Here is a 10,764-nt window from a genome sequence, read left to right as displayed (position 1 = left end):
AACAGGACAATGCCAAACCACATTCTGCCCGGATTACAAGCTCAAGGTTGTGTAAACAGAGATTGAGGATGCTAGCATGAGAATGTGTGGCACATTATGAAGGCCCTGTACAGTTGTGCAGCTGAAGAAATACATAATAGATGAATGGGGGAAAATTCCGCTTGCTAAACTTAACCATAAAATAAAATTGGTTGTGTTTTTATTATTATTATTATAGAATTTGAAGAACGTGCAAAATTAAACTTGAGGCTGTATCTCAGGGATCGTGACAACGCTTGGTAATCACCATTAGGCCCTGAGGTTATATGCATCGTTTTGGAACACTGCCCCCTACTGGTCAGGAAATGGCAAAAATGGCTTTTTTGGCTTCTAATACTTGAAAGCCATGCATGATAACAATCATGCCCAGATGCTACCTGAGCAGTTTCAGAACAGCACCAAATACTGGACGAAAATTTTAAGTAGCAGCTATTTTTAGTTATTTTATGATTTAAAGTTTACATTTTCAAACTCCTCATACATTGTTCATTAGACTCAAAAACATTGGACAACCAAAAACATGTCACAAAGCTCCTTTGCTGCTCATGGTGCCTATAATCGGATTGACCCCGGTATTGCTGCTTGCAGCTATATTTATTATTATTATTATTATTATTATTATTATTATTATTATTATTAAGAAATAAAGAATATGTTTGAATGATATATCTTGTGTAGTCATTGAAAACAAGTAAAAAATGTCCTTGAAAAGTCCTGGGATTTCTTTATGAAGCGTCTGTACAAACCCTGTTTAACCCAACCGACTTAAAACTAGAAAGTAACTTATATTTATGTTCTTAAGGGTAATTATCCCTAATAGGTTAAATAACTAAACTTCAAAAATATACTCCATGCGAATAAATAAGACCGCCAGGTACAAGGAACTACACGTCCCACAATTCCCATTTCAAAATACGTCTACGTAACTTCCGGTCATGTCACGTTATCGATGCGCACGAAAGAAGTTTCAATTTCGTGCTGACCACGGAACGGTGGTTTGTAGCTGAAACCTGCGTTTAGTTATTGTATTAGCGACTTAAGAACTGACCTGAGGTCAGCATAAAAGCGCCTCTGCGAGCAGACGGCGTGACTCACGGCCCAGCGTCCACTTGCAATAATATGAACATTATTATGTTAGCATTATTATATTAGCGTTAACGCTAAGTCGTTCACTAGCCAGTTTATCTGGAAGGAGTCTGGAGTCTGAGCTAGTTTAAGAGTTTCTCAGAATTGTAAGGTAAGTAAACATCGCAGCTCGTATCAATACAAAACACATACCGATATGGCGAGGATTAGCGAGATAACAAATAGATGAACTCCTGCCAGACTTGGCTCGTTATTTTGCATGTTGTTTTTCTCTCTCTCCCAAGCTTAATTAGCTGTATTTGTAGTGATGTGAATTAGTTACGCTCATCACAAACAGATCACTCAGCTAAAGCAAACTCTTCACCCGAGTTTGCATGCTAGTCAGTGAGTATATAATATATGCTTGTGAGAACATATTTGTTATTGACGACGTGCATTACGCTTCAAATGCACCAAAAGCAGAAGAATTGAAAACACTGTTTATTTATTTACTTGTTGTACACTGATACAATTGACTCTGAGCTCAATTTACCCCTCATTACTAACTACAAGACTTCCTGTATTATTATTGTTGTTGTTGTTGTTTATGATGTGACTCACAAGCTGTCAGTTTTGGTAATTGTCTAATCTTATAAAACTCCCCTAGTGTCTGCTAATAAATATAACACTGGCTGCGTTATTACTGTTAACTTGTCAGAAAAATGCTTCCTCCATGAACATATAGGTTGCGCATTTTTATAGTAGTGTCTTGTGCTTAGAAAATGCCTCCAGCATTAAAATACGAATCCACGGTTGTGTAAATATGAAGTGCGCATGCGCAGAACCCCTTGGTAGGACGTCTTGATAGGTGTGACAACTTGAGAAGATCACACATGAAAGTATATGTTTAAAAGAATCTTCTGCAACTTTGCCAAGAAACCATTACATCTTCTGAACAGTTTCTGGTAACGTACTAAATAGTCGGCCAACAGTATAGAATGTGTCACTTCACTTTGTGTCATGCGAGCAGACTGGTTTTAGTTCTTCCACGCTGATGTTCTTGCTGTGCTCGTTTTATAGCGAGGAAGTGCAGCCTTGCGTTCCTCTAGGTCTGAGCCATATGTAAATTATTTACATCACAGATCATACTTCTCTCAGCTCTCTGGCTGATGAAGGAAGTGTTGTGCTTTTTAAGGATTAGTCAATCTTATCTGATTCTGTTGGCTTTTGTGTGGTCAGCTTTTTAAAGAGGATTGCATTAAATGGCGCAAACAGACCACTGAAATGGCCGAGGAAGTACTACAGGATTCCAATAAGAAACAGAGGTTTAGCATATGTTGCAGAGTTTATAGGCAGTTTACCAAATTACAAGACAATTCTCAAATAATTAAATGCTCGTGTGTGTGTGTGAATTATTTGTGTATAAATTATCTGGGTTTAGTTTGAGGTATTTCAAGTAAGTTACTTTATGCAGGTGGATGTTATTTACAAATGTGTTGTCCCAGATTCATTCTTACGTTCATCTTTAGTAAACGCTTTATCCTGGTCAGGGTTGCGGTGGAACTGGAGTCGATCCCAGTAACATTGGACGAGAAGCGGGAAAACACCCTTGATGGGAAGCCGGTCGATCCCAAGGATAATTTCACTAAATTGAAATGTCATGAATTGGGCTTTTTAGGTGTCTGTTATTGAAGTGTATATACACTATATGGCCAAAGGTTTGCAGACACCAGACCATCCCTGGAATGGGAAGTTTTGAACATCCCATTCCAGATTTAGTCCCCTTTTGTTGTTATAATATCCTCCACTCTTCTGGGAAGGCTTTCCACTAGATTTTGGAGCATGGCTGTGGGGATTTGAGGTCAGGCACTGATGTCGGGTGAGGAGGCCTGGGGCCAGTCAGCATTCTGATTCATCTCAGTGTTCAGTGGGGTTGAAGTCAAGGCTCTGTGCAGGCCACTTGAGTTCTTCTGCATCAACCTCAGTAAACCATGTCTTTATGGAATTTGCTTTGTGCTCAGGGGAATTGTCATGATTGAACAGGTCTGGGCCCCTTGGTACAAGGGAAATTGTAATGTTACAGCATACAAAAACATCCTATTGTGTGACAGTTGTGTGCTTACATCTTTGTGGCAACATTTTGGGGAAGAACCATGTATGTGTGTGATGGTCAGGTGTCCACAGACCTTTGGCCATACCGTGTATCTACAGTGCTGTGAAAAAGTATTCTCTTGATTTCTTCTGTTTTTGTGTATATCTCATACTAAATAGTTTTCGATCTTCAAACAAAATACAACATAAAACAAAGGCAACCTACATAAACACACAATACATTTTTTATTTTATTTTTCATTGTAGCAAAAAACAAATTATCCAACAATTATCACCCATGTGAACAACTAATTGCCCCCTTAAAATCTGTTTGCCACCATTAGCAGCAATAACTGCAAACAAATGCTTCTTATAACTGGAGATCAGTCTTTCACTGACTTCTAGGACTAGGACTTACTCCTATGCTTTGGATCATTCAGTATGTTTACATGGACAACACTAATCCAATATTAACCCAATTAAGTCAATACTCTGATTAAGAAACTAGGATGTAAACAGCAATTTTTAATTACCTTAATCCGATTAAGGTCACACTCGAAGTAAACACAAATGGAATTAAGACGTGTGGAGTATTCCTGTTTTAGTCACATTATCGACGTGCGTTACAGACATGTACACACCTTAATCACACTATTAACGTCGTGTGGGAGTTTTCACCGCATTTTGCGACAGGACATGATCACGCACGGCAGTGCTCAACCGTTTTACGGCAAACAAGAGAGCAGGCTGCGTCCCAAACCGCATACTTACCTACTGTAGGCCTATAGTAGGTGTAATACATGTATCTCGGGTACTATATAGTAGGTAAGTATGCGGTTTCGGACGCGGCCCACGGCTTCAAGCAGTCGTCTGTTAGCATGTATAGCATGACAAGTAATTAACCACAGTTGAAGTGTTCGTAAAAATGTAAAATAAAAAACCCAAAACTGTATACGGTACCATAACAATGACGAACTGTATGTCGATACGTGAAATTCTGGGGGGAACGTTGGACGGCCTGGCGCAGTGACGTAATGACGTGTGCTGTTAATTGATCTATGTTCAATTACATGTAAAACGGGAACATGAAAGGAATATTCTAAAAGCGACTCATGTAAACGCCTTAATCACAATATTGTCTTATTCAGAATAAGGTCAATAATTAGATTACTGCTGTCCATGTAAACGTAGTCATTGTCTTGCTGCATAATCCAGTTTACATGGGTCTCAACTTACCGACTGAAGACCGGATATTCTCCTTGTGGATTTTCTGGTAGAGAGCAGAATTCATGTTTCTCTCAATTATTGCAAGTTGTCCAGGCCCTGAAGCAGCAAAGCATCCCCACATCATCACACTTCCACCACCATGCTTGACCGTAGGTATGATTTCTTTTTGTGGAATTCTGTGTTTGGTTTACGCCAGATGTAACAGGACCCCTGTCTTCCACACAGTTCCACTTTCGACTCGTCAATCCATGGAACATTCTCCCAAAAGGTTTGAGGATCATCAGGGTGTGTTTTGGCAAAATTCAGACGAGCCTTAATGTTCTTCTGGGTTAGCAGTGGTTTTCTCCTCACCACTCTTCCATGTATGCCATTTTTGCCCAGTGTCTTTCTGATAGTGGAGACATGAACAGTGACCTTTATTGATGCAAGAGAGGTCTGTAGTTCCTTTTGATGTTGTCCTTGGCTCTTTTGTGACTTCCTGGATGAGCAGTTGCTGTGCTCTTGGAGGAATTTTGCAAGGTCAGAGGTTCACTATTGTGCCGAGTTTTTCCATTTGGAGATAATGACTCTCGCTGTGGTTCTTTGGAGTCCCAGAGTCTTTGAAATAGCTTTGTAACCCTTCCCAGACTGATGTATTTCAATCACCTTCTTCATCATCATTTCTGGAATTTCTTTCAATTTTGCCGTAGTGTGTTACTGGGTAAGACCTTTTAACCAACTTCATACTTTTTCACAGCAGTGTATATATCTGTTTCATCAATTGGCCTGGCCTCTTTACTTGTCAGTCTTTCATCATAAATGATCAAAAAACAAAACCGGGTTAACAAAATTAGTACTGTCTAGCTAACTAGCTCAATTTCACTAAAGAAAGTACTGACCGCTAAATAGCTATAAATAAACTAATGCAAATAATCAAACTTGACTTTATACTTACAATTTCCTTACAATATATACCTATTACAATAATAAAATAAAACAAAAAACCAAGCTATACTAGTTGTGTAAAACTGTTATGGATTAAGTTACTTCCTGACTACTGCAGCTCCAATCACTCTGTGAGTCTGGCTGATGCTGGTATTTTTAAGTTTGAGATGTTTGTCATGCTCATTTCCATTTCACTGATTGGCAGTTGGTTATGAGGTTCCTGAAATCCACCATCATCTCTATTGTTTTACAGATATTGAGTTTAGATGGGATTCACTTTGCACCGTACAGCAAAGGCATTCATCAAGGCCCTGTATTTTTCCTCATGCATATGCCTGATGGATCCCACCACAGCCCATGTGATGAGAGTATTTCTGCAGATGATGTGTTTTCAGTGTTATGCAGTCTGAGGTGTACAGGGAAACAGGAAGGGAGCCAGCATTGTTCATTGTTCAGTATCCAGAATATGGATGTGCATTCATCATAGATGTGTCTTTCTCCGGAACATTCAGGCTTTGTGGTATTAAATGCACTAGAGAAGTGGAAAGAAACTTCATTCTTACAGTCCTGCTTGTTTTTCCCCATATAAGCAGAGTGTGTGCTAAGCATGTCATCCAGTCTAGTTTGATCCTCTCATGCAAACTGAACCAGGTCTTGTGCAGTTTTGACCAGGGGTTAGAGATGAGCCAGTATCAGCCTCTCTGCAGTCTTTATTATAAGTGAAGTCAGTGCCATTATTTAGGGATGTCATTGAGCCTTTGATGAAATATCACATAATGATAAGAACTCGTAAATAGAAATGATTTACCTATACCATACTACTATTCAGTCACATTTTTCAGTGTTCCAACTTAAAGCTAGTGTTCATTAAAGGTCAGAGCCAGTGTATTTATGTAACTGTAATTAGATTATATTTATGTGTTTATATTCTTGTAAACTGGGCCCTTTTGCTCATTTTTAAAAAATTGTTTTTATTTATTTTTTAAACTAAAAAATACAACAGCAAACAAGACGTCCTCTATCATGCATGTCTTGCCTCTAACTCAGGAAGAGTTGCATATGCTCCTGGCTACTTCCTGAAACAGGCCTGCTTCAGTGGTGTGAAATGTTTTTGCTTTGTGTTGCTTTGTGGTTTAGCTTGACCAGACATGGCTGTTGGGTGCAGCTTTCTTGGCTGGTGAGAGAGAGTGGTGGGTGTGGCCTGGTGTGAGTGACAGGTCATGGCCAGTCAGTGCAGCAGCATGGACTCGAGAGCCACAGCAAGGGGTGTGGGGTCCATCAACTCCACCCCTGTATCTGCCCGAATCGATTCCTATGAAGGTGTGGAAAAGAAGTGCATCTCTGACCTCCGAAGGACCTTCTGTCTGTTTGTGACCTTCGACCTTCTCTTCATCACTCTGCTCTGGATCATTGAGTTAAATGTAGGTTTGCATGTTTCACATCAAAGCCTAATGCAGGGCCAGAGCCACCATAAGACTAAAATTCATTAACAAAGGGCTTCTTGATGAGTTTATATAGATAGCGCTGCACCAATTAGGTGCTTCATTACTGTTTAGAAAAATCTGAGATGAAAACTTTAAAGCCTGTTATGTCAGAGAATTGTACACGCTGTGTATTTTAGTATTGTATTGTAAAACACCATAAATAACAGCGTCTTTATATTACTTTGCATTAACATGTGTGTAATTTCCTCTTTGTGTTCTGTGCTTCAGGTCAATGGAGGAATAGAGGAACAGCTGAAGAAGGAGATTTTACAATATGACTACCACAACTCATTTTTTGACATTTTTGTAAGTCTTAACCAGTTTTTCTTCTTCTTTTTTCATCTGAATTGCATCTATATTTACTTTGTGATGCAGTATTGAAATTTCATATTTTCTCTTTGTACGTGTTGGCATATTTAGAGTGAATCAGGTTTAGACAGAATTTGCTAATAGGCTAATCCCTATTAAGATTATATCAAGTGCTTTTTGACATTTGAGACAGCTAGTGATCAGTATCCTCTTGCTTGCTCCCTATCTTATTGTTTTTATAAGACAATCGAACTTCAATAACTAGTTAAAAATTAAAATTTATATATGTATATATATTGCAAAATTTTATTTTTTAAAATTATTCCTTTAAGGGAACAATCACACACAGTGTATACTTTATATATTGTATATTGCTTTACAAAAACGTTGTCTCTGTTCTCCGTCTTTAGATATTGGCTGTGTTCCGATTTGCAGCCTTGATCCTGGCCTATGCAGTATGTAGACTGCGCCACTGGTGGGCCATTGCGGTACGTCCATTTCCACAGGGCTTAATTTTCCTCTTATTGACACCAGGGGGTATTAGTGGTCTGTGTCAGTCTTTTTTCATGTTTTTGCACAGCTTAAAAGTGTTGTAATTAGAGTCACAAGATTTTCAGCACTCGTGTAATGAATCTGAAACCTGAAGATTTATTCAGGATATAACAGAAAACAAAATAACTAATGAATTACAGACAATAGACCTGTCATTTAAAACAGTGCTTTTCATGAATCTTTGCCTTATTTATTTATTTATTTTCCTTACAGATAACAACGGCAATCACCAGTGGTTTCTTAATTGCAAAAGTTATTATATCAAAGGTATATTTTCTCTTTTCACTGGATAAACCATACTCTCCCTATAAAGTTAAGAGCAGCACGGTTTAAAGCTAAAGCTATCGCACAACACTGCTCACACTAAAATGTCTTGCACAGTAATATCTGAAAAAGCATTTATAACACCATCCAGTACATAGATTATACAGGATGTCAGTGGGTCACTCAATCACTCCCTCATTTGTCACATTTGTTTGCTCTTTGCTTAATAGTCAGCTGTAGATTTTGACAGTCTGTGTAATGGCTATGACTGGTTGAAATATGAACTGCATCACAAACTGTATAACCAAGCATACACGTCTTAAACACAGGCTGTTAATACTCCTTGTCCTTGTCCAGCTGCTGTCTCAGGGGGCATTCGGTTACCTGCTACCCATCACCTCATTTATCCTGGTGTGGCTAGAGACGTGGCTCCTAGACTTCAAAGTACTGCCACAGGAAGCCATTGCCGAAAACAGTGAGACTACTGTTGTTAAATTTGTTAAACAGTGTTCTTCTTATATTTTGTTGATTTTATTTTATTTTTTCTTTTCTTCGACAAAACACACTAACAATTTCACATTTATGCGACAGGGTATCTAACAATACAGAGTATCTCAGACAGAGCTCCTCTCTTGCTGCCAGGCCCTCTCTCAGACGGACAGTTTTACTCACCACCGGAGTCTGTCGCAGGTAAGAGATCATTACCTACCAGAAAGAGCAATGTGATGATGGTAAACCTATAATAAGGCAGACATTCTGCGGTTGTTATATAAGAATTAGACAGTGCCATTGAAGGCTTTAAGATAATGTTATTTGTGAGCAAGTACACACGGTATTATTGAGTGACTGTTGAACCACAGCGACCGTTTCTTGGAAAATAATACCATATGAGCCCAGGTGCACCATCATTTATTCAGATACACTTCACCAAATGAAACCACATGGTTCTTCAGAATAAAACCACAGCGTTGTCAGTGTGTATCAACCTCAGTGTATGTTATTAAGTAAGGAATAAAAACATATGGTGTGCTGTTATAGGAAACGGTTTATTTTTTTCCAGTAACTGTACATTCCTCTTATTCCACAGCAACTTGCTGACTTTAATATTTAAATTTATTAATGAACAGCACATAGTGCTTTTTAATGATTCATAGTTACATTTAATGTTGTGAAACATCTACAAAATAAGTTGGTTATTTTCTGTTAGCACTGTTATGCATTATATTTTATATGTCTTGATTATGCTAAGACTGTTACAAAGAGCCTTCTTCCATGAATGTTAATAGAAAGCTTTACATATCAACAATGCCTACAGTACTGTATGATTTAAGGGATTCCAGATGGAGGGGGTTTGTGAATTTTTTGCAGACAGACATGAAAGGGATGAGGAGCACTGAAATGAGTATCATTGGGTAAACAATTAACGGGTAACGCAGTTAAATCTGTATTTTGAAAACGTCAGTGGGTAACCAATCACCTCATTTAACTGTGACGCCATAACAATCCTACTTCTGACCAATCACGTTCAGGAATTTAGCAGCGCTGTGGCGTAAACACAAAAGATGCATTACTAAATTCTCAAGTCAGAATAAGATGTCCGAAAGCGATTGGGAAAAAAAAAAACCACAGGGACAATATTAATCACATAAATCTGTTTGGATATTGCAGATTCTGAAGAAGATCTTGATGACAAGCATGACCTTGAGAAACCCATCATCTAGCAGGTGTTCCAAGGTGCACATATATTGGAATATCCAATATAGCTTTATGTAAAGGGTTTGTGTGAGTGTCTCTGGGTTGCTCAGGAGTAATCAGTACTGTGCCAGCACTAAGGTCTTGGCGTGTGTGACCCTGCCTTGAGCTGCATTTTAGTTTGTGATTCATCATCCAAATGATTTTGAAAGCCACTCTAGTTCCACCAGTGCCAACATTATGTCCATCAGCCTGACTCTTATTCTCACTCCAGGCCCTTCAGCCGTAATCCAGGTGCATAAAACAAACCAATCGGAATCGATGTTCCGCTATTTTAATATTGTATTAATACTATACCAGACACAAAGTTGTTTTTTGATTTGCTCATGAACAAATATCAAGGTTAAAAATGAACGACTGTTCACTTTGGCTTTTCAACATGTGCCGCACTTTGATATTTGATATTGTTTATGGCTCCACAGTAGCAAATGGCTGCAATCGTTCCCGGTGTCTTGCGTAACAAGGGCCGCTGACGCTTTTTCTGTCTGTATTATATTTAGATCAGTCATAAATCCAAAACATGTAGATGTCCGTTCATTTGAGTTACAGTTGCACAACCACAGATTATTCACGTTTATTTACATGATTCTTTATACCGTTTTATTCAGTCAACATTTTAACATGTTTGCTCTCAGTCCTTGTATATAAAATGGATAAAATAGACCTTCACATATGATGGGCAATTATATTTTACTTGTAACACATTTGGGACCGTTTGCTTACCCGCAGTATGACATGCATCATAAAGGGCTCACTTGATCCTGCATGATCATAAACTGTTTACTACACTTGTGTAGAACGCTCATTTGTTCACAGTAATATATGCATGTTGTCTGTCAGTAGACGTTCGCGTATACCATGTGTGCTTTAATTCACGAGAGACTTTTTACTTGTTTGATTTTTGAGTTAATACTTTAGGCAAGAGTATGTGGGGTGGGGGGGGGGGGGGTTATGTCTCAGCCATTGAGATTTGTAAAATCATTCTTTGTCATTCAATTTTATTTCATGGTAAATGTAAAATCATTTGTTTTAATTAAAGTTTCTGTTTTATTTCAGA

The 10,764-nt window shown here is 38.4% G+C and overlaps 1 protein-coding gene across 1 annotated transcript; it reads left to right on the top strand.

Moving 5' to 3' along the window:
• The first annotated feature begins 1,016 nt into the window (after positions 1-1,016).
• On the top strand, positions 1,017-10,764 carry stard3nl (STARD3 N-terminal like). Its single transcript, XM_053628118.1, has 8 exons — positions 1,017-1,276; positions 6,484-6,767; positions 7,059-7,136; positions 7,550-7,627; positions 7,905-7,958; positions 8,313-8,430; positions 8,547-8,645; positions 9,624-10,764. Exons 2-8 carry the CDS (start codon positions 6,567-6,569, stop codon positions 9,674-9,676), a joined length of 681 nt encoding a protein of 226 aa, XP_053484093.1. The 5' UTR covers positions 1,017-1,276; positions 6,484-6,566; the 3' UTR covers positions 9,677-10,764.

Source organism: Ictalurus furcatus, chromosome 7, assembly GCF_023375685.1.
Source record: "Ictalurus furcatus strain D&B chromosome 7, Billie_1.0, whole genome shotgun sequence".
Lineage (NCBI taxonomy): Eukaryota > Metazoa > Chordata > Actinopteri > Siluriformes > Ictaluridae > Ictalurus > Ictalurus furcatus.
The sequence above is the reverse complement of the archived record's forward strand: the minus strand, read 5'-3'. Positions and strand labels throughout refer to the sequence as shown.

Excerpts from the sequence above, each read along its gene's own strand:
- stard3nl (XM_053628118.1), top strand. The coding sequence starts at position 6,567 with ATGGCCAGTCAGTGCAGCAGCATGGACTCGAGAGCCACAGCAAGGGGT. Across the intron at positions 8,431-8,546 it reads GGAAGCCATTGCCGAAAACA|GGTATCTAACAATACAGAGT; the intron begins GTGAGACTACTG and ends TTTATGCGACAG. Across the intron at positions 8,646-9,623 it reads ACCACCGGAGTCTGTCGCAG|ATTCTGAAGAAGATCTTGAT; the intron begins GTAAGAGATCAT and ends TGGATATTGCAG.